Below are 23,874 nucleotides of genomic sequence, written 5' to 3' on the forward strand. Positions count from 1 at the left end.
GCTGGATTCTGTACCTAGTATCACCTTTTACCTTTTCCTGCACGTGTGTAGAATTCCACGCCTTCTTAGTTTTCAGGACAAATAGGGAAGAAATTCAATTCTCTGCATTTTGCAATGCAGTTCTCCAGCCAAGCAAGTTGTACGGAAATGAATATGATTGGGGTAAAGTGTGCATGAAAATGCATATATTGGTGACAATGCATTTTTGCTTTGCAAAATTGTGTATATTAGGCAAAATTGTGTATGAACATGTATGTTAGGGAGAAACTGTTGATGAATTTTCATGAAGACTTTTAAAAAAAAAAATGCAAATGGCTTTAGAAATGTGGAGAACCAAATTTAATATTGGAAAACTGAGAGAAACCAGGATGGACAGATATGCCCATCCTTAGTTTTCACATATCACAACCATGAGCATTCATTACTATGGTTCTTCAACCGCTTGGCTTGGATACAGTAAAATCTCGGAATGGACACCTTCCTGTTTTAAACATCTTGCAAGCGGGGTTCATGGTGAGCAGAAATCTACAGATTCCTTCACTTTCTTGACTGATTAACTAGATATTCCCACTAGAGGGCACTGTGTCCTTATGGAAATGCCAGTTTTTCCAGTTTAAAGGTAGGTGTGGTCTAGAGAAGAAAACCTCAGAACTTGATGCAGTCTCACTCAAAATCAGCGCTGATGCTGGTGTCACTTCTTCTCAGGCAGTGGAGGTGGGAGGGCAGGTGGGGGCAACAATAAGGCAGCACTTCCTGTTTCGCCTCAAATGGCAAAACGGGACACACCGCCCCTGATTCCGGTGGGTTTTAGTTCATTTCCAGCCTATCAGGTTTTGTCTGTAGTGCCTTATCTGATGTGAGCCCACCCACAGCAGGTTACGTGAACCTCAGGTGCTCTAAAACAGGGGTGGCTAACCTGTGGCTCTCTAGATGTTGTTGGACTCCAACCCACCTGCCCCAGTGGTCAAGGATGGTGGCAGGAGCTGTGGTCCGCCAGTGTCTGAAAAGCCACAGCTTTCCCACCCTGCTCTAAAACCTTTGACATGCAGGTTTCCTATAGATGCAGCTTGGGATGTGTGAGAAAACCCTAAATTCCCAGCAATGCGATTGAATCCCTGTTGCGAAATGCCAACAGCCAATAGGTGTCAGATGTATCCTGTGCCTTCTTTCCTTTTCCCTTTCAACTGGCTACTGAGCTACAATTCTGTACCAGTTGCTATTCTTAGTCTCCACTTTTGCCCTTTTCCTACACAAAAATCAAACACAGGCTGGATGCTTGGACATTGCCTACAGACAGGCAAAGAGCATTGTAGGTTCTGGCCTTTTAGCCTCTGTTTTGTTACTGATTTGCTTAGGCAAATGCTGGAACTGAACTTTGCAATACAAAGAGTTGGAGCACTGTTAGAAGATGCGGCTACTTGAGGTAGGCAGGCAGGCACCAAGGACATGGCAGGTGGAAGTATCATCTCTCTCTCTCTTTGTTGAGCTGGGAGCTGGGAAATTACATTACAAACCCTTGTTTGCATTTGTGGCTAGGATGGTGCTGCTTCTGTTCAAATGTTTCGTGCCAAAGAAAGTGGTAATCAGCACTAGAATTTTGTGCCACAATTCCCTGCAAGAATTTCCAGATAACTCTATTGCTTTGAATAGGTTTGGTGGAAAGATAAAAGGAGGAAATGCACCACCCTCTGGAAAGTTTACAAAGAACTGAGCTAATGCATTTGCTGAACAAATAGTCAAACCTTGGTTCTCAAACAGCTCCATTTTCGAAAGTTTCGGCTCCTGGATGCCGAAAACCTGGAAGTAAATGATCTGGTTTTTGAACTGTTTTTCAGACCCTGAACGTCTGACGCTGCTTCTGCTTGAGTGCAAGAAGCTCTTGCAACTAATCGGAAGCCATGTCTTGGTTGTTGAATGTTTTGGAAGTCAAACTGTCTTCCTGAACGGATTATGTTTGACAACTGAGGTTTGATGGTAGACATCTTTGGTGGGACTCGCTTGCTGCTGTTGTTTGCATCTATCTTGAGAGACAATGGAGTGTGCCTCAGGGTGGGGAGTGAAGTTAAACTGCTGCGTTAACAGCACTGAAGTGACCTCCCTGGGGCACAAACCTGGGCAGTTTGCATGGAGGTCCTGGGCTGCCCAGATGACCTGACCCCACTCTGGGACTCTATGACATAGTCCAAAAGAAGGCAGAGCAATACGTTTGCCATCAGCTTGGCTACAGGAGTTGCCGGAAGCTGCCATCCAACCACGTTAGGGACTCCACTCTGGATTTGTGTAGCGTTTACTCCTTAGAATTTTCTTCTCCCAAAGATATCCCGCAAGGCAGCAGAAGTTTAGGATCAGAGTTTTCCTTCTCCTGTACGGGCTGCCTTCCCAGGTTGACAAGCCCCATCTGCCCCTCACTTCTCTCTACAGCATGTGCAGAAAAAGCCTTCTTGACCCCACTGTTGGTCCCACTGGAGCCTGTCTTCGCATGCAGGATAAGTCCCTAACTTACTGAGAGTTTGAGACCCTCATCTGGTTTAGCAGTTTCCTGGGATGAAGCCTGAAACTCAATGAATTGAACTGATGGAGCCTGAAACTCAACGAATCTTAAAGGGAGTCAGTGTGCTATTGTGGAAAAAGACCAGGACGAGGGAGAAACCAGGGAAAGAGGTCCTGAGGGCAAGAGCAACTCTTCCTTCCTGTGTTTCCCAGCTATTGGTATTTAGACGCATTCCTCGACAGCCCCCTCCACCACTAATTTGTTTAGCCCTCTAAGTTGGCGGCCATCGCCGCCTCCTGTGGGAGGGAGTTCCGCTGCTTAACCGCATAGTTAAGCAAAGCAGGGGGGCTCTGCGCCGAAGCTCCGCGGCCTTCTGTACTCGGGAAAAGTCCACGTCTGCTGCGCCATCAGAGGAGACGTCCCGCTCCGCTAGGGAGGAAGCCTCCCCCCGCCGGACTTTCCTTCCGAGTCCCGTTCCAGTCGGGCTCCGGCTGGTGACTACGAGCTTTCCTTGCGCCGCCCCGAGGGGCTGCCTGCCTGGGGCCTTGATCGGCGCAGAAGGGGAGTATCCCGAGCGGCGGAGGGAGGCGGGACGGGCGGCCCGAGATTCCGGAGATTTTGGCGCCTCCGCCCCCCGGGAGGGGCCGAGCTCCCGCCCGCCCGCCAGCCCGCCCCTTGCTCGCCCGCCCGCCCGCCTGCTTTCCGGGTGGGCGCCGTCGACGCACTCGGGGCTGGCCGGAGCGCAGCGCATGCACAGGGACGCGCCTCCACCTCCTCCCGCTGTTGCTGCTCGCCGACGGCTCTTTCCCGAGGGCTCCTCCGCCCAGGCGAGGCTGGGCGAGGCGGGAGCCCAGCTGGGAGGAGCCGCCGATTCCGCTGTTGCTGCTGGTGGTTGGCGCTCGGAGAAGACGACAGGCAGCGGGCGAGGGAGCGATCTGCCGGGCAGCGGCGCTGCTCTCCGTCGGGAGACTCCGCTGAAGCGCGCTCGGCTCCCTGCGCCGAGGCAAACGGCCGCTTGGGCTCGCCCTGCCCGCGGTGAGGAGCGCCCGAGCGGTGAGTACGAGGCGAGGGACGAGGGGTGCGTGTGGGACTGGGGACCCCCTCCCTGTGCCATTGCGCCGGGATCCCTTCCCAAGGCTTGGATTTTGCGCGCGCGCGTTCCAGCTTGCAGGCTGCCTCTTTTTGCTTCTGGGAGTTCTGTTCACACGTGCCGCCGTATCAGACGCGAGTTTGCCACAGAACGGGCGCTCGTGGAGCCCCCTCCCCATTCCATACCTAGCTGACACACGTGTTCGGCGAACACAAGTTTGCCCCCACCTGTTGGTCTCGTGTTTCCAAGGCCAGTGTTTTAAAACACAGCTTACTGGGCTCGTTTATTTTCTGAAGAACGGGTTGCGTGTGCGCCGAGACTCGAGAGCCGCCTGTTTTGGTTCGGGGTGAGCCTGCAGTTCTGCGTGCTTCTGCCTTGGGGGATGCTGATGAGAATGGCTGAAAAATGGGAGACAAACGTTGGAGACAACGAAGCAGAACCCTGGAGCAGAGACACTTTGGAGACAAGGAGGCAGGAATCCCAAAAAGGGTATTTCTGTGTGAGTGCAGAGTGCCTTAAACACAGCCAGCCCACACATCGCTGGGGTCAGGGGGAATGGGCTTCCAGGTTAAAGAGAAGCAAGCAGACTGAGGAGCTGGCATCTGCCATTTTTAAAGTGGGATTTTGGGTGACCCCCCCTCCCCTTCTCAAGCACATCTGGTTGGTGGGTTTATTTTTGCAGGGAAGGGGGTGCTCTCTTGGCAGACTGTGGAAGGCTGCAGTGTCTTGGGGAAACGAAAGGCAGGATAGAAATGCAATAAATACTTCGAAGAAAAATATTTCAATAATTTGTATGCCACTTAGTTACAGTACTAATTAATTACAGCAGTTAAAAACAGCCTTCTAAAAAGCAATTAAAAACTCCCAGAAGCAATTGCCCACTCTCAAACAGTTTCAGTGTTGCTGCCAGAATGCAGGAGCACCCCGCAATGTCCCGGATGTGGGGACCACCAGCCCCTAGTACCGTATTTTTCGCCCCATAGGGCACACTGGCCCATAGGGCGCACCTAGTTTTTTGGGGGGGAATTAAAGAAAAAAAATTATTCCCCCCCCCCCGGCACAGGGCTGGGGCGGGGGAAGCACCGACCCCTCTCGCTCTCCAGGCTTCAGCCTGCATTCGCCCCATAAGACGCACACACATTTCCCCTTCATTTTTGGAGGGGGAAAAGTGCGTCCTATGGGGCAAAAAATACGGTATTTTCTTTCTTTCCAGGGTTGAAGCTCAGTCTAACCCAAGCCTATGGCTTCAGGCGTTGTCGCTGGACTCCTATCATCCCCACGCAGGATGGCCTGTTGTTAGGGATGATAGGATTTGGTTCCAACAGTGCATGGAAGGCCACAGGTTTGCCCCTTCCCACTTTACGACCTGATGTTGTGGCACCCTGAAGCACCTGTGCACAGTTTGCTCGTTCACACCTGTTAACAGGTCTCCAATCAGTCTGCCCCCATCTAGTTTTCTCTGCATGTTTTCAACTACAACTCACATCAGTCCCTGTAGCCAGCATCACCAGTGGTCAGAGATTATGGGAATTGTAGTCCAACAGCACCCAAAGGACCGCAGGTTCCCCACCTCTGGCCTAACCCAAAAAGGTTGTTGGGCAACCCTAAAATGCACTTTTCCTCCACTTCCCTAGGCCCTCTCACTACAAGAACAACGGCAGCTGGCCTGGGGCCCCTCTTCCACTGGGTTTTCAGTGGGCTTTTATTGGTATGGTGTCCTGTCTATGGGATATAGTCACCAGGGCCACTTGTGATTCCCCCCTTAAAAAAAAAAAGATACTCCCCACACCTGTGCCAGCAGGTGGTTGTCAATATTTAGAACTATATCTGCTGTTGCCCATTGCTCTTTGGTTTTGTAGTATTGGGGGTTTGAAAACTAACTTTAGAGAGACTTTGCATTGTGGGGTAAAAAAAATTATATAAAGTGGCTTACATAAGGCAAGATAGCTCTTTTAAAATAAGGAATATACAATTCAGTGTTCACTGCTTCATTGAGTAACTGCAGCCGAAATATAAATGGAAACTAGTGTTAAATCACACATTTCAACCTCCCAATGGCTGCAGTTGTTACTTGCTTGTGTGAAAGTGTTCTAATTCATCTCCTTAGAGCACTACTTCATCTTTTCCTTCGCTGGAGGTTTATTATTGAAGGTCTATTATTATTATTTTTCAATGGTACGATAGCAAATATAGCAACTCTGTACATCCCAAAATGTCCCAATCGGGGAGCTTTGCACAGGTGTCTGGTGGGCCACAGTGAGAACAGATGCTGGGTGAGAAGAGACTCCTGTGTCCTGACCCGGCAAGTCTCTTTTTGTAGGTTCTTATGAAGAGCGAAATATATTCCTTTAAAAAGGGGGAAAGATTGGGGTGGCAGGGGAGTGTAGAAACAGTACCACAAATAAACAAAAGCAGGGAGAGGAGGTCTACATGAGAGGAGGGGGAAAAATATCATAGTGTATAAAGATAAATGGTGTTCCGTTTTAATTAATTAGTTAACTGAATTATTAGGAAGAACTTTCTGGCAGTAAGAGCTGTTTGACAGTGGAGCAGACTCCCTCCAAAGGTGGTGGACTCTTCTCCATTGGAGGTTTTTCAACAGAGGTTGGGATGCGCCTCTGTCAGGGATGCTTTAGTTGTGATTCCTGCCTTGCAGGGAATTGGGCTAGATAATGCTTAGGGACCTTTCCAAATGTACGTGGAATGTTTGTCCCACCCTAACTACTAAAGGAGCCCAGGGTGGCAAAAAGATGGAATTAAATATAAAATGAAAACAACTTGAAATATTTAAAGCAACAAAAAGAAATTTCAAACCATTAAGAGCACCCAAAAACACTTAAGAACAGTCCCATATCCCCATTATCCTATGGCGTGCTGGCCTGGGCTGACGGGAGTTTTAGTCGCAAACACCCAGAGGGCACCAGACTTGGGAAGGCTGTTCTCAGCCAATAATATCCAACCTGTGTGCCTTGGAAGAGCTGCCCATGTGCTTTGGTACAGTAGGTGAAACTCCAGTGAACTCCAAAGAGTTCATCCATAAATGAGGATTGCCACTGCATTTCTGCATAAGACATTGCCCTGGTAGTTTTGCTGCATCTCGGAAGAGGTTTTTTCTGTGTGTGTCGCTGCATGAACTCCTGTTTGGGGCTTGTCTCCTTTAAATGAAGAGGCCCAGCCAAATCAGCAGTCCCAACAGAAGCACAATAGCATGGGACTCCTCTGAGCATACAGAGCCGCCACATACCAAGGCAGTTCATTGCACTTGTCTGCACTGGTTTCAGAGTTTGAAGCCAGAGTGGTAGCCAGGGATTGAGCCTTCTGCCTGCAGAACAGATGCTCTACCACCTTCCCTGATGGCTTCTCAGAGGACCTGTGACTTACACCTTTGGAAACATGAAGGTGAACCATAGCTATCAGAGGTTGGGACATGCTGTTGCAGAGGTTGTGGTCCCAGTCTTCCTTGGCAGTTGGCTTGATTCTGGGAAGTCCACACACACACTGTTCTCCTCTGTGAGAACTCCCCCTGCTTTGTTCTTCTTGTTAAGCTCTGCCTGATACTGCATTGATGTTTTGCCTGTATAAACTCAAGTTCCCATCTTAACCTGTTCTGGGTGTGTGTGTGTGTGGGAATCTCCTTTCAACCTTCGCAAAGGCCATAGCAAGGAAATGGAGGCTGGCTTTGTTTGCAGCAGGTTATGCCCTGGTGCAACTCAGTGGCACTTGCGCTATCGAATCAGGGTCTAAATGAGATCTCGTAACCCCATTAATCCATCCCAATTTTGCATTTGGTTCTGGAAAATTGCTGTAATTACTGTGTCCTACTTGTTTCACTCTCTCTCTCCCCCTCTCTCTCTCTCCTGCTATTGAATAGATGGTGACTCGCTCTCTGCAGCAGTTATCTGAACAATATATTGGCACTTCCCCAAGATAAGTGGCTGGATCTCTGAAAATGTAGCTGTATAGAGAAAGTTCATTGCTTACAGTTGAGCTGCCTGTTCCTTTTTCTTTTTCATGCCTCCATTCAAATCAGATTCCATCCTCCCTGTCAGAATGCACTTGATCTCTACCAGCTTCTGTGGCTTGCACAAATTCACAAAACACCTGAGCATAGACTCAGTTTGTTTCACCTCTGTGAGCCAAGTGGATTATTTTGAGTACTTAATTGTGCATCTGTGGGTTGCTATTAACTTTAGATCCAAAAATTGTTTACATTAATGTATGAGTTTGTATTAATGTATATATGCATATCATCTGAACATGGATTAAATTTGTTTTATTTTTGCTGTGCCATATGGGTCACTTTAAGAAAGATATTCTGTATCTGTGGATTGCCAACACCTGTAACCCAATCAGTAGACTCTGTGAAAGGATTTTGTGGAACTGTAACAAACTTTCATGTGGGTTGTTTGGACTTTATGAACAGACAGGTGGAATAGACCCCATTACACAGATGGACCTTATGCATGAACTGACTAGAGAATGATCTGATCCACTGGGTCTTCTGCTTTGTTTGTTTGTTGAACTTTATGAATTACTTCTGTTGAAATTTGATATCTAAGAACACAGCCAGTTATGTCTCGTGTGTTTATTGAGACGATGTTTGGGCAGATCTGACATTCTGTTGCTTCCATGTTTTGGGGAGGCTATAAAAGTTGTTATATGCTCAAGATTCTCTTGGCCCCTGAGAGATCTGGTAGGGGTATGACAGGCTCCAAACCAACTCAGAACTACAGCTCGCTCCTCTGGAACTTCTGGGCTTCTGTGGTTGCATTAGGAATGCATTCAGAATGCAGTGCAAAAGGCCTTGGAGCAACTGGTAGTTCCCGGTTCCTCCACTGTGCTCTCTGTCTTTCGAGAATGAGTAAGCTCTCCACTTTTAAAAGCTGTTTTTGGCTGGTTGCCCTCAATTCTTGTGGGTGAGGTTGTTGTTGTTATCTTTTTACAGCAGTAAGCAGACTTCTTCCAAATGTCAGAAGTTGTCAGGCTGCTTATCCCTCCAACCTGGCAGAAGCTTTTGAGGGCTGGTCAAAGAGGAGAGCCTCTCCCGCCCTCTGATCCTTTTAACTAGAGACCCTGAGGATTGACTCTGGGACCTTTGCATGCCAAGCAGGTGCCCTGCCACTGAACCTGAGATGTTTGCCAAGGCGCAAAAGATGAATCCTTATTAAATGATGTCTGATAAAGGTTGCTAGAGCCTCTAAGGCTCAGACCATGAGACAGGTGAAATACAGCTAGGTGGGTCTGTCTGTGCTTGGTGGCTGAGGGGGTGGAGCTTGAGCTGGGGGCGGAGCTAATAGCAAAAGCTCTCAAACTAAGCGGAACACAGCCTGCTGTGTGTAAACAAACAATCATTTCCCAGCAGGAAATAGTCTTCAGCTTATTTGGCAATAATGTGGGTCAGGAAGGCGTAACACCTTTCTAGCAAATGGATCTGTTGAACAGAGAGAAAGGCCTCACCTCAGATCTGCATACCAACCTCTTATGCCCAAGTGCTGCAAGACAACTCAGTTGGACAGAAGCTCTCTCTCCTGGGGACTGACCGGGCTGGGCACATGTTTGCTGCCTTCTTTTTTTACTGGCAGGCTGTTAAACATGGCCCTGCAAGCAGAAATCTAGCAGGAAAGGCTTCTTCCATCACTGTGTGATGCCAGTAAGAAGCTTTGCTTGCACTCCCAGGGACATGCATGGATGGTGTAGATTTGGCTGAGGCTCCTGGATGTGCCTGAGGCATGTTGTCAGGCACCCACGTGACTCTCAATCATTATAGGGGAGACCCATGTTGAAAACACAGGATGGTTTCCCCTTCCCTTTCTTTGGCTGCCTCGTGTGATGCAGCACTGCCCTCTCTCCTCAAGCCATAGGCTATGTTCTTAATGTTGGAATTGGATTTGTTTGTGAGCTGGATTGGATTTTGCACTCACGGCTGTAATTATAAAGGTTGCCTGCTGCCACAGGAGAGCGAAGTGGGCGTGCTTGTGTATGTTTCATTCATTGATGCCCATTGAGTATTAGAGGATACACAAAGGTACAGCTGATTGCCACTGCCAAACGATGTTGTGAGCTGCGTGAGAACAGTGGTGCCATGTTGGAGGGGGGTGTCTTTCAGCACGGCCAATCATGTATTGCTAGTCAGACATAATGGGTTATACTTCCATTCCTGGGGGGTCTTTTCAAGTAAGGATCAAAAGCGCCTTGCAGAAAAAAACCTTGTTGGAGGGATAAAATGGCACCATAGAGATCTGGATACCAATTCTGGGGAAGAGGATGGCGCATCGGATACTGCCTTCTGTGCTAGACCATTGATTGTCCAAGTCAGTATTGGCAGTGACTCTTCAGGGTCTCTGGCAGGAATCTCTCCCAACACTACCTGCCAGGACCTTCTGCATGCAAGGCTGAGGCTCTGCCATTGAGCTACAGCCCTTCCTGTAGTTGATCCATTATTTAGGATTATCCCATGTTCTGGAAAGACAAGATGGCGCCTTCTCAGTTCCAGGCACAGAAGCCAACCAAGACTGGCAGCCGAATCTGACTCCAGCAAGGAGAGTGCTGGCGAGGGGACAGGCCCAGAGTGGTTTAACTGCCCATTCCTCTTCCAGGGAACATTGGGAATTGCAGCTGTGGGAGGGGAATAGGGATCTCCTGACAACTCTCAGTGCCGTTAACAAACTACATCTCTCAGAATTCTTTGGGGGAAAGTCTTTGATGGTTTCAAGTGGCATCGTGGTTCTTTAAATGTATGGTGTAAATGTGGCCTTGGATAATTTACTCTTTGTTAAGAGAACTTTGGTCTCTTTCATTCATTGAAAAGTGTAGGCAACTGGAACTCACTTCCAGGGTGGCTGGTAGCATTAGCAGCGCTTTAGTAGTCATTTTAAAATGATTATTTAAGGTTCAAGAAGACTTTTTATCAGAGTAGATGAGCCATGCCAGGACACTTTTTTCCTGCCCCCCCCCCACTAATCTGAGCTGTTTGACAGGCCTGGCTGTGCATTTAAGCTCTGAGCAGGATTTATTTTAGTTGTATGTTAATATTTTAATACATTTTAAAATGCATTGGCATCTTTCTTGAGGTTCCAGGGATGGGAATAGCAATAAGTTTGATAAATCGTCATGCATCCTCTTCATTTTGCGGTCCACCCCATTGGCTCATAGCAGATAACACGTTTGCTGCAAAACTCCATATTGCCTTGCTTAAACCCAGCTTGCTTTTTCCATGGCCACCAAAAGTCAGTATGAATTGTGGTCAAAGTTTGCTTTGTTTCTGGAAGAATCCTGTCCTTGTTCAAGGCATGCTTTGGAATAAGCCGGCAGAGTCCTGACCGCACCACTTGACACTGGACTGCACCACCTCAGAATGCAGATGAGCAGGGGGGGTCACATTTTTAAAGCACTATCGGTGAACACCCCTCTGTGAATATCACCCCTGTGCCACAGGTCCAAAACAAAGACCTCCTTCCTAGTCTGCTAAAAAACAAACAAACCCTCCAAACTCCTTGCAAATAGAAAATAGTGCAACAAAGGTCTGGGATGGATCCCCCCCCCCCCCTATTTTACTTTCAGGGAATCATGGCTGATTTTTTGTTTTGTTTTAAGCATCGGAGAACTGTATTTCCCAGTCTGCAGTGGTAACATTCATTCTGCTGCTGCAAGACTCTCCCATCTGACTCTCCTGCCTCAAAGCCTCGCATGGGCTGTCCCCATCATCTGCATGTTGCTTGTGACAGGACCCTCTTGTGCACTGGATCTCCAAAAGAATGGGGACTCTGGGATCGCGCAGAGCCTGTATGTGTAGATTCCGCCTTTCACCTGTCTCACTGAATGCGAAGATCTCGGAGGTAGGGCTCATAGAGGCTGGGGGAGGTGGTTCTCTTGTCCTCTCCATGCACTGTATGTTCACAGGGAGTGGCCCAAGTAAACATCCTTCTAGAACTTGTGCTTCAATGAGTTTCCAGGTAATGCCCTCCTGTATCCCCTTGAGGCCCTGGTTTGAAGCACCAGTTACAATCATGACCAGGAGCGGTCTCTTAATCTCCACTGTCATGAGCTGACATAACGATGGAGGCAATCTCTTAGATTTGCTGGGTCCAGGGTTTGTATGTTGTGTGTGTTTGTGCTTGTGTGTTTGTTTGTGTATACACATACAATCTCTGTAATGCGTACATCAATAAGAGACTGGAGCCTGCTCTGGCTGGTCAGTGTCCTTTTCCCACTTTCTCTGGTCCCATCTGCCACAAACTGCCTTGTGGACGGGAACATCGAAGGTTGACCCCTCTTCCAGGAGGTCTGGCTGCTTGATCTTCCTTTTCAGTGTGTAACTTTGGTATATCCATTGTATCTTATCAATGTTTTGGCATCAAGCCAACAAACAAGATGCAGAATGGCTAAATATATGACACAGGTAAAATATTTATTTTTATTTATTTTTCATGTATTTGCACATATGAATGGTGTCACCATCTTTCCTCCAAGCAGCTTGTGGCAGCCTGCCCCCCCCCCCACTTCATTCTTTCCCCTCCCAACATCCCTGGGTGGTTGGTTAGGCTGAGACCAAAATCACCTAGTGAGCATCATGGCAGAGTATAAATTTGGAGCCAGGTCTCCCTGGCCCTCCTGCGGTGTTCTAGCCCATTGGGGTGGGGAGCTGGTGCTCATCAAATGCTATTGGGTTCCCAACTCCCATCAGCCCCACAAGCATGGCCAGTGGACTCAGGGATGATGGGAGTTGTAGTCCTCCAGCAACATGCGGAGGGCTAGAGGTCCCTTTGCCCTATGCAAGTCCTGACCCCAGTCCTGGCTCTATAGTAGACCTGGAGCTCTTTTGTCTTCAATGCTGGCTCCAGGGGATCTTTGGCAGGGTGCCCTCAAAGGATTCCTTCCACCGCCATTGGTGCCAGCTGTTGCTTGCTAGGCAGAGCCAAGGAAGAAGCAGACGGTGAGCCTGCCCCTCTTTCTTGACACTCCTGCTGCTGTTTTCTTGCTCTTCCCTTCTGGGCCAGAGGGAGAAGGTTGCAGTCTTGAAGGGGAGGAGGAGGAGAAGCTGGTCCAGGGGGCTTAGGTCAATGGGCCCCTCTGCTGGCCCATTGACAGATGCCTGAGCATGCCAGCCCTTGGCACCAGCACTTTTCACCTTGACCAAACGAGCATCAAATTCACTCTGGGCATCCGCCCTATGGCAGCGCCTTGTTGCAGTTTTGTGAAGTGGGCTTCTTAAGGCCTTTGCTGGGTTCCCTCCTTGCTTTAGATTGAGGCTGTTCTTAATTAGCTTTACTCATTAGCTTTGTTTGGCTTGCTGCCTTGCATAATGGCAAGGTGGAAAGGAGCGGTCCAAGAAGCATCCCCGTAGAACGAGATTCCCGTCCGCGCTCCAATCGCCTGCTGACGATGGGGTGAAAATCGAGGGAGATGCTTTTTTTAATGGATCCCTTTAAGAAACAACTTGAAGCTCTTCACTTTGGTCTGGCTTTCATGAGCTGGGCTCTCTTTTTCCTGTTCTCAGACCCTTTTGTACAGACCGTGTGAAGCAAGCTTGTTTTCTGCTGGGGAGGACCTGAACCAGTGGCCTCCAATGACAAGATAGGAGAGAACAACTAAAGGTTAGGAAGAACTTTCTGAGGCTAAGAGCTGTTTGTGGACTGGACTGCCTCGGAAGGTGGTGGAGTCTCCTTCATTTGAGGCTTTTAAGCAGGGGTTGCGTGGCCATCTGCCAGGGGTTCTCACAAGCAGTGATAGCGAAGGCTCCATCTTCCAAGAACTAGGGAGCTTCACAGGTATCTTTTGCTCAGTAACTAAGTGTGACCCGTCAGCTCTTCACCACTTGACTGGTGGTTGGGTCATGGTCAACAACTGAGGCAGATGCTCCATGATTCTGATTCTGTGCCCTCTAGTAAAACTTGAAGTGGCACTTTCAGCTCTTCTCAACTGCAGCTTGATCAATGACCTCTGGAGGTTACCTGCAGCTGCCAGTGAGATCGGCAAGTGGCATTAATTGTGGGAATCAGAGGTGTGAGGTCCTTCCTATAGAGATCACAGTGTCCCACTGGGTTTCTCCATTCCACCAGTATTCCACTATGCTCCCTGTATCAATGCCATCCTCTTGAGTCAAAGCACTCCAGTTCGCCATATTGTCTAGCATTGGTGTATAAACACTTGTACACCATCTCTCTCGATTGCTGTCCCATGCGCCTGTAGCCAAAACGCCTAGTTCTCCTCCATCCCCATTTAATTTAACCATCTTCATTTATACCTGGGGGAGAGATTCATTCTGAACCTGATCCTCCTCAGCTCCTGATACTAAAGCAATCAGCCCTGCGTCCCTTCCTTCCTACCTCCCCTGCCTTGTGGAAATGTCCAGCCAGTTTGAATGCATGCTGTGATGTCATTGCAGCTCCTTTACTCCACATCACCGGTTGCCGTTTGGAATTGGGGGTGGGAAGCACAAACTTTTGACACAATGATGTAGGCGGCAACCCTTTGATCTTCATAAAAAACAACCAAGTGTCTTTTCGGCCTTTAAAGATCAAGAGATTTATTGTGGCATAACCTTTTCTGGGCTAGAGGCCACTTCCTCAGGCCCATGCCAGAACAAATCTACCGGGCTTTTTTGCCGCCACAAGACTGTGCTTGCTACCCTCTATAAATAGTTACCACTCTGCATGTAGCATCTCATCTTTGCCTTAGCGAATCATCTCTGCCTGACCTTTGCTAAAGGAAGCATCTCTATGGAGGCGAGTAAGTGTGCTCAATGCACCTCTCTCTGCTGAGAAGAGATTCACTTCTCTTAGATGAGCAAGTTCCTTATTCCCAACTGTGAATAAACTCTCCAGCACACAGATAGGAATTAGCAACAGGGCAGTCCACATGCGGCTGGCTTGTGTGAGCTGGCAGTGGAGCCAGGAAAACTCTTACTAGCTGTTGCTTCTCACTGCAGAAAGCACCTGTCTCCCTTGTGGTATATTAAATTGAGTGAGAGAATTTGCAAAAGTGCTTGTAAGCATGGCATGCGGGGGATGGGAAATGGTCAGAGGTTCTGGATGAGTTCAGACATAACAGGAAGCTGTCATTTCCTACAGGGTGTGCCTTAGGCTTATGTGTTTTATACCCTGGAAGGTGGTATAGATGGATACGTGCTTCATAACCTTCATCTATGGCCGTTCCTCATGTGCCCCATCCAACGGAGGTATGGGTGTGGGTGGGTGTGTGATGTGAGAGTGAGGCCTTTTCAGTGGTAGCTCCCCATTTGTCAAATTCTCTCTCCAGACCTCTTGAAATTAACACAAGAAGAGCCTGCTGGATCAGGTCAGTGGCCCATCGAGTCAATTTCTCACTGGGGCCACCCAGATACTTCTGGGAAACCAGCAAGCAGGGTTTGTCCACAAGAGGACTCCCCTCTTGCGGCTTCCAGCAACTATTAATCAGAAGCACTCCTGCCTCTGTCTAGTTAGTACAGTGGTACCTCGGGTTAAGTACTTAATTCGTTCTGGAGGTCCGTTCTTAACCTGAAACTGTTCTTAACCTGAAGCACCACTTTAGCTAATGGGGCCTGCTGCTGCCACTGTGCCGCTGGAGCACGATTTTTGTTCTCATCCTGAAGCAAAGTTCTTAACCCGAGGTACTATTTCTGGGTTAGTGGAGTCTGTAACCTGAAGTGTATGTAACCCGAGATACCACTGTAGTCATTGACGGCCTTCTCCTCTGTGAATTTGTCTAATCCTGTTTTGAAGTTGTCTAGGTTGGTGGCCATCGCTGCCTCCTTTGGGAGCAAGTGCCATAGTTTTATCTCTGCACTGTGTAGACTTTAATGGACCTAACTTAGCCATAATAAATTCATCAGGTCTACTCTGAGTAAAACATAGTTGAGAACACCCCCTCATTTTTAATTTGGAGGGTTGCCAGTGCCTTTTCTTGCACTCCTTGTTCAAGCTGGGTGAGCAGGACATGCTGTTCTAAAATATATTGTCAGATGAGTGTCTTAGTCTAAGTTAAAGATAAAAAAACCATGGGAAGGTAGGTGGGAGCCTTGAAGTTTTCACCAGCACCCAGTGAGCAGACCCACAGGTCACCTGGTTGCAGCCTCCCATACGATCCTGAGATGCCCTGTAATTATAGCAATTGTTTCTAAATTTGGTTCTACACATATATGAATCAGCTTATGCAAATTTTATACAAATCTCTGTCCTCATTTGTCCTTTTTTATTTTGTGTGCATGTGGGTTTTTTTCTTTACGGCACTAAGATACAAACTTTGACAGAGGTTTGTATATTAACCCAGGCAGCTGAATATAGCACAGTCCTAACTGTGCGACATGGGACGCAGGTGGCGCTGTGGGTTAAAGCCTCAGCGCCTAGGGCTTGCCGATCGAAAGGTCGGCGGTTCGAATCCCTGCGGTGGGATGCGCTCCCGCTGCTCAGTCCCAGCGCCTGCCAACCTAGCAGTTCGAAAGCACCTCCGGGTGCAAGTAGATAAATAGGGACCGCTTACCAGCGGGAAGGTAAACGGCGTTTCCGTGTGCGGCTCTGGCTCTGGCTCTGGCTCTGGCCAGAGCAGCGATGTCACGCTGGCCACGTGACCCGGAAGTGTCTCCGGACAGCGCTGGCCCCTGGCCTCTTAAGTGAGATGGGCGCACAACCCCAGAGTCTGTCAAGACTGGCCCGTACGGGCAGGGGTACCTTTACCTTTACCTAACTGTGCGACAGTGCCCAAGGCATCTCTGATTAGAAGCACAATTTCTTTCCCAAAGGTGATGCTCTTACAGACTTCAAAGGGAAAGTACTCTCCTGTGCATCCATGTATTTAAGGTATTGTCTATCAAAGTTGGTGAAGCTATTGGTCACCTACAGCAGGGAAAAGCCAATGTGGCTCTCCGGGGTCTCTCTATTTAGAGCTTGATGAATTTCAAATCCTGCTGGAAAGTGTCCTGGAACTCTGACCATGCCTCTTGCTTGTATGGGTGGTGGATAAAGACAGGCATGTGTGTAGAGGTAAAAGGAACATTTGTTGCTCTGCCCACCTTTCCTTCTAGCTCTGCCCCCTACTTGCCCATGGCCTTCTGAAAATTGCCCAGGTAGGAATGCAGCTCCTTGGGCTGGGGAAAGTTCATTTCCGCTGACCTGCAGGAATCCTGCTTCCAAGCCCTTCTCCAGCAGCTTGAAGTGGTGCAGCCCAAGGAACGCTTTCCATTTGACCCTGCCGGTGGTCATGCGAACTGGCCCCAAGTGCACTACGGTTGCATCTCATGTTGGGGTTCTGTTCCAAGGGTTCTCCGTCTACGTGGAAATTGTGTCTATCCAACAGCCTCATGGCTAGCAGGTAAGGGAGAGAGAAAGAACTCTCCTGTACTCCCAGGACCCATATGCTGAGTGGGCCTCGTTCCCCTACCCCCCCCCCCCACAAGCAAGGCAGGGAGCTTAAAATCTCGGCACTGAAAAACCTTAAAAAGATCTGGCACAAAGAGAGCTTTTAAGCTCTCTGTCTTTCTATGTTTAAGTGGTACATTTTCAACCGGCCAGCCTTCAACCACGTAAGTTTGAGATCACACAGGCTAAATGAGCATAAGATGCAATTGTACTGTAGTTGCAGGTAAATCTCAGCACCCCCTCCCTGCATTGCTGCTGGATCCAGCTGAGCACATGACTTCTGGATATCCCCCCCCCCCCAAAAAAAACACAAAAATCTGTCTTTAACCCTACGGTGTGTTATTAGTACAGTTGGAAACTCTGTGTTGCCCGCCCGCAAGTGGTGATTATCTACTAGAGCTCTGCAACTCAGCGTTTCCACTCAGTGAGACTCACTTTTCTTTTAATTGCACCTTTTGAATTGTCCTGCGAGTCTCCTTCCTCTTATCTTTCTGCCAGGCTCCTTAGCTTTGTGTTAGCCAGGCCTGGTGTCTCTTGCATTCCACCGATTCTCTTTCCGTTTTGTCGGCGTAAACTGACCGAAAGAATCCCCACGCTTGCAGACGCATGTAAGATCACGATGTGTTCCATCTTTAGCTTGCAGAAGTCTATTGAGATTGAAGGTGAGTACTTGGGAGTCCCTTTGATTCTCTGCTCTGTCTCCAGATCTGCCCACCTCCCCCCCCCCCGCTAGCTCAGGCTTCTTTTTTTTAAAAAAAAACCCACCTTATATCTTCCATCCAGAGGCAGACACCAAGGACTCAGTTCAAATCCCTGGTTAAGTCTACAGGTTTGTCTTTCTACAAAGCGGACACTGTGGAACTTTTTCTGTGAGTCCGCTGTGCAATTTGATGTTATTTTTTGTTGGTGCATCTTTGTTTTTATCACTGGTGATGATGGTGTGGAAAATGCTTGGTATTTAAGATGCTTTTGAAAACTGCTTTGGAGAACTGTGCACCTTCCCTTTGAAACAGCATTGCTAAAGCCAGGGCTGTCTTAAGTATGTGTGGCACTGGGATGTAAAGATCCGCCTGGCACCCCCCCCCCCCAGGTTGCCCAGTCCCAGGCGTGCAGGAGGGCGGAGCCGGCCGGCCGGCCACCTCAGCATCTCGCTGGCTTGGTCGCCCCCAAACTCAAGGCGCAGAGCCGTCCACAGCAGAAGAGGCCACTGTGGTGCTCCGACTGATGGGTGGGCTCTTCCCCGGACTCAACTCTTGGGCCCCAGACTCTTGGCCTGGTGCCCCTGAGAGCCCAACGCCTGGGTGTCCCGCACCCCTAGTGCCTATGGGTAAGACGGCCCTGGCTAAAGTCCTGCTTGATATCATTGTACATGACAAATCTTTGCTGGAAGATACAGTGGTACCTTGGTTTGCAGCCGCTTTGAATTACAACCGTTTTGGATTACAACCATGTCAATCCCAGAAGTGTGTGTCCCTTTTTTTTGGATTACAGTGGTACCTCGGGTTACAGACGCTTCAGGTTACAGACTCCGCTAACCCAGAAATAGTACCTCGGGTTAAGAAATTTGCTTCAGGATGAAAACAGAAATCGTGCTCCGGCGGCACAGCAGCAGCAGGAGGCCCCATTAGCTAAAGTGGTGCTTCAGGTTAAGAACAGTTTCAGGTTAGGAACGGACCTCTGGAACGAATTAAGTACTTAACCCAAGGTACCACTGTACAACCCTTTTTTTCTTTATTACAACCCATTTTGGGGGGAGGCCCCATTGGCGAAAGCGTGTCTTTGGTTACAACCTGTTTTGGTTTACAACCGAACCTCTGGAACGGATTATGGTTGTAAACCAAGGTACCACTGTTCTAGAGAATCCACTCTGGTCAGTGACCGACATCAATTCATTCTTGCTAGAGAATCTCCACTGGTAGGAACTTAACCCCTCTCATGTATATGAAGCTTCTTCTCATGGAGTCTAACCATTGGTTCCTCTAGAATAGACCTTCCCTATCCAGGTGCCTCCAGATCTTTTAGACTGCAACTCCCATCATTTCAAGCGGGCAAAGCTGAGGCTGTTGGGAGTTTTGTAGCCAAAATATATGAAGGGTAGCTGGATGCTTTGCCACCTGACAACTTCAGTCCTTTTTGTCCCTCGCAGGGTTCTGTACGTAGTTGTGCTGTAAACCTAGAGTGGGGAACATGCATCCATCTATGTGTTTTTGGACTACAACTCCCATCATCCCTGACCATTGGCCATACTCATTGAGGCTGATAAGAGCTGCAGTCCATGAGTAAGCCACCTTTGTGTTAGGATTGTAGGCCCTTAAAATTGGGACATGTTTGGTGTTGGCCCCCCACCTGGCAGGTGCTGCTGGGTAGGGGGAATATTGTTGGCCTGAACTATGGATGAGGGAGAAATTCAATTTAGTATCCATTTAAAGATGAATTTAGCAAATGTGTGTTTTCCAAAACAATAAAGCCGGGGTTGTTTTGGAAAGCTATGTAAGCTGGGATAGCTCAGTCAGTAGCGGGTGAGACTCTTAATCTCAGAGTCGTGGGTTTGAGCCCCACAATGGGTGAAAGATTCCTGCACTGCAGGGGTTAGGACTAAATGATCCTCGTACTCCCTTCCAACTCTACGGTTTTGTGATTCTGCTATTCTGATTCTGTGGTAGAGTGCTCTTGTGTTTGAATCCTGCTTGCTGGTTTCCTACAATTCTATGAGAACACTGTCATCCTTTGCAATTTGTGCTTATCTAAATTTGCAATGCACTTCTACAACCCAAATGCATATGTTAGGGGGAAAGTGTACAGAAGAATTAATTTATTGGTGAAATTAACATTTTATTAGGAGAAACTACTTACAAAAATGTTTTCATTAGCCAACATGGCATACAAAAAAAAAATCAATAAAATACAGAAGACTTTTCATTAAAAAAATTTAATAGCGAATTGTTGTTACTGAATGTCAGCTTGGAAAAAGAAGAGTACCAAAATTGGCAAGGTCCTTACTTTTTACAATAATTTTTATTAATTTTCAATTACAATCCAATAATAGCCTCATTATAACAATACCAAATTATAATACAATTGCTAATACCAATCATTCAAATACCGAATTTTATAATTTACGTGGCCACCCGCTTGCTAGATTTGATGGTTTTCTTTATTTCTGCATTCCAAAATCTTATTAATTTCAATTACATTCTGGTCAAAATAATAATCCCTTATACAACAACTGCAATATTAATAACTTCTATTTGTGTTGACACATTAAATGATTTATAGAACTACAAGTGAAGCACTCAGACTATATCCTTGTTCTTCCTGTGTGTGGCAGTTATTCTGTCTGTGGTGTTTCTTCCTGTCCTTGTAAAATGTTATGTCTATCTTTTCCCGGTTGTTGCTGTTATCCGTCATGCCTTGGGTGGAGCTGAAATCCCAGGCAAGGTCCATTCTTCCCTGATTCTACAAGTAACTCATAAGGAGGGATGGGAGTCCAGTAGGAGAGCAGGTGTTTGTATGCAGAAAGTCCCACTATAAATTGGCAGGATAGAAATGTGGTTCCTAAACTTTTTCACACCCCTGCCTTCTTGATTCCACAAACTCATCACCTTTCCACACCACCCTATAAAAAACATTATTCACACTTGCGGTTTGCACCACCCACTAAGGAAGATAATGGCACAATAAAATTCAAAAGAAGCAAAAATTAATTTCACAATATTTATTCAAAATCCAATTAAAATTATTTCATTCAATCAGTCCAACAAAACTGATAAACTTGATCCAGTGATGCTAGTTTTTCAAAGTCTGCTAGTCATTTAGCAAGAACCTTAGATGCCATGTTTAGTAAATACACTTCACTGTTCAAGTAAATACTTCATGCGATGTTTGGGCTTGAAGAAGTGATGCCAGTCTCCAAATTTCTGGCTTGAAGCCACTTAGCAGCAGTCTTAATGCACCACTTTTAGTGCCTCCCTTCCTCTTAGCACCCTCTAGGTAATTCCCCCTGCCATGTGTGATACTGCCCCCTTTGGGAATGGCAGGAATAGATCAGCACATTGAGACTCTGGAGAGCCTCTGCCAGGCAGTGTGTGGATCTGAGGTGTGAAACCTTAGGCCTGGGGGGCTGTGTGTGGCTTTCCTGGCCTTTTCTATCCAGTCCTGAAGACCCACCCTGACCCACACCCCCTGCCTTGCCTCCACCCAGCTCATGGCTGTATTGTGTCCTCAGACTCTGAACATGCTGTTATTTATTTACTGCATTTACCATATATTCCACCTTTTTGTCCTCCAAGGAGACCAAGGTGACGTACATGGTTCCTCTGCTCTCTCATTTTATCCTCACAACAACCCTGTAAAATAGGTTAGGCTGAGAGACAGTGACTGGCCCAAGGTCACCCAATGAGCTTCATGCCTGCGTGGGGATTTGAACCCTGGCCTCTTCCAGGTCCTGGTTTGACAGACTAACCCCACTAGGATAGAGGGGTGTATGTGTGTTGAAATTAGCCTACTGTGCAAAGGTAAAATATTTATACTTTGCTCCCTGCGTTTTTGCTTCTGGCCCTTCCCATCTCTAGCATGTGGCCCCCAGAAACTTCCCAAGGGACAAATGTGGCCCACCTATTTCTGGTGAAGGCACTGCTGGGTTTGATGGAGAAGATGGTCTGACTTTGCACTTCCTGTTTTCCCTGCGTACATCCAGAGAGCTATTTTTAAGTGTGCCTGGCGGACTCGCAGGCACCCAGCAAGACTTCCACAGCCGGCCTTCATGTGAAGCGTCACTGAATCAGTTGCTGCAGAGAATATACTCCAGATGGGGTTGGTCGCATTTCTCCATAGTACTCAAAAATAACACAAATGAAGTAAAAAAAAAATAGCAGCACTGGGCTGCCTGTGGAGGGGGCTGTTTTTGTTCCTTGTGCAAGATGGTCTCATGCTAGTATGGCCCAGGGAGGCTTCTTATTATCATTATTATCTTCTTATATATATGTCACCCCTCTGACTGGGTTGCCCCAGCCAGTCTGGGTGGCTCCCAACAGAATATTAAAACCACAATAAAACATCAAACATTGAAAGCTGACCTCTCTTTCTCTCTCTCTGCCCCCCGTCCACAAACAACAGAGCCCAACTGCTTTTGAAACTTCTTGGCCTGCCATGCCTGGCCCTGGAGAATGCTGCAAGGCTTAAAGCCTTAGTGGCCTTGTGCAACTTGGAGTTTGGCTCATTGTGCCTACAGAGAAAGGACATTAAATAAAGTAACACAATGAGCTCATCTTTCTCCCATCAGAGCAGCGGGGTGGTTGGGGCCATGTGCGTGACTAATGGCAAGGGGCAAACCAGCAAGCTGCAAGTCTGTCATTAAAACCAGGTGCGAGTTGGAGAACCCGTCAAGCTGTGAATGGGGAAAACACTCTGCCTTGTTGTTAAAAAAAGATGATGAAGGAGCAGCGCAGAAGCTTCCTGTGGCTTGCTCCTGGAAATCTGGGTGCCCCTTGAGCACCCCTGAGCAAACCCAATGCAGATGGATGCAGGAACGAGTGTGGGTATTGGTGCAAAACCCACGGGTCTGGTGGGCACTGGAGACCTTGCTGAAATGTGCAGAATTGCAGTGGAAATGTAACGAGAATAGCATGGAACAGTGTAGATGAAGAAAGAGAAAGGGATCTAGGAATCTGCGTCCTGCATACTGGAAAAAATGACTTTGGGCCAGGCCAGTGAACATTCCGTTTCAGCCATATTTGGAACTGGCCTCCTAGCTTGGGAGCAATCAGTGTTATAGTTCAGGCTGCATTGCTAGTTTCCTGCACTAGTACTCATGGGGCTGTTGTGGAGTGACACATGCCTACCTTATCACCCTCCTGGTGTAAGGGTGAACTGCCTATGGATGTGCCTCCTCTGCAGCCAGTGTCTAAATGTCTGCAGTCTGTACTTGATCCTGCAGGTACATACAGGTTGAGCCATTCATTCATTTTATTTGTACAGCACTTTTCCAGAAAAGAAATTGTGCTCCAAGCAGCTTAAAACAAAAGGAGTACATTGCAAACGAAAGCAATTTCATAATAACACCGCAAAATAACATAGCAACAGTTTCACAAAAATAGCAGGACAATAACATAGTAACTGTTTCATAATAAGATTTGCAAATTAATAGCAAATCTAATAGTACACACACAAAAAAGATCTCAGTGCTGTAAATATAACAAGATTACATAAATAACATGCAGCATCCTCTAGCAAAAATAACAAGGGAGCTTCACGGTTTGACCATGGCCCTAGGAACACCCCTCCCATGATGTTGCTCACAGTCCCTTTCCTGCAGCAGCTTCTTATAAGGCTTCCAAGAGCAAGGGGTGGGGTAGTGTTTCAGGTGTACATCTTGCAGGTCCAATGCCTGATGCAAGAGCATAGGGCCTGAAGGTTTATCCTAGCTTGTGTGCTCTGCTTGATTTTAAAATGCCAAGATGTCAGTATCTGTTTTTACAGAAACGCTCAGAATGTGCAGGTGTGCCAATGGCATTATTTAGCTGTGATTCCTGCACAGCAGCTGGGTTGGGGTTCCTGCCAACTCTACATGATTCTAACTTAAACACTATTTTAAAGGCTTGTTGGTGCTGATCTTTAAAACCCTAAACTGCCTCGGTTCAGTATACCTGAAGGAGCGCCTCCACCCCCATCGTTCTGCCCGGACACTGAGGTCCAGTGCCAAGGGCCTTCTGGCGGTTCCCTCGCTGTGATAAGCCAAGTTACAGGGAACCAGGCAGAGGGCCTTCTCGGTAGTGGCACCCGCCCTGTGGAATGCCCTCCCACCAGATGTCAAAGAGAAAAACAACTACCAGACTTTTAGAAGACATCTGAAAGCAGCCCTGTTTAGGGATGCTTTTAATGTTTAATAGATTACTGTATTTTAATATTCTGTTGAAAGCTGCCCAGAGTGGCTGGGGAAACTC

General features: G+C 47.6%; 1 protein-coding gene and 1 long non-coding RNA gene across 2 annotated transcripts in view; one reads left to right on the forward strand and one right to left on the reverse strand.

Moving 5' to 3' along the window:
- Positions 1-3,208: 3,208 nt before the first annotated feature.
- CPNE2 (copine 2) overlaps positions 3,209-23,874 on the forward strand; it is a 90,828-nt gene continuing 70,162 nt past the window's right edge. The window contains exon 1 of the mRNA XM_079988416.1: positions 3,209-3,544. Coding sequence (XP_079844542.1) covers positions 3,241-3,544 — 304 coding nt within the window. The 5' untranslated portion in view covers positions 3,209-3,240. The remainder of the gene's footprint in view (positions 3,545-23,874) is intronic.
- On the reverse strand, positions 21,139-23,740 carry LOC307222924. Its single transcript, XR_013841909.1, has 2 exons — positions 21,523-23,740; positions 21,139-21,170 (listed from the first exon to the last, which is right to left on the reverse strand). It is a non-coding gene; the product is annotated as an uncharacterized lncRNA (long non-coding RNA).

This window comes from Podarcis cretensis, assembly GCF_951804945.1.
Source record: "Podarcis cretensis genome assembly, chromosome: 8".
NCBI classification, from domain to species: Eukaryota; Metazoa; Chordata; class Lepidosauria; order Squamata; family Lacertidae; genus Podarcis; species Podarcis cretensis.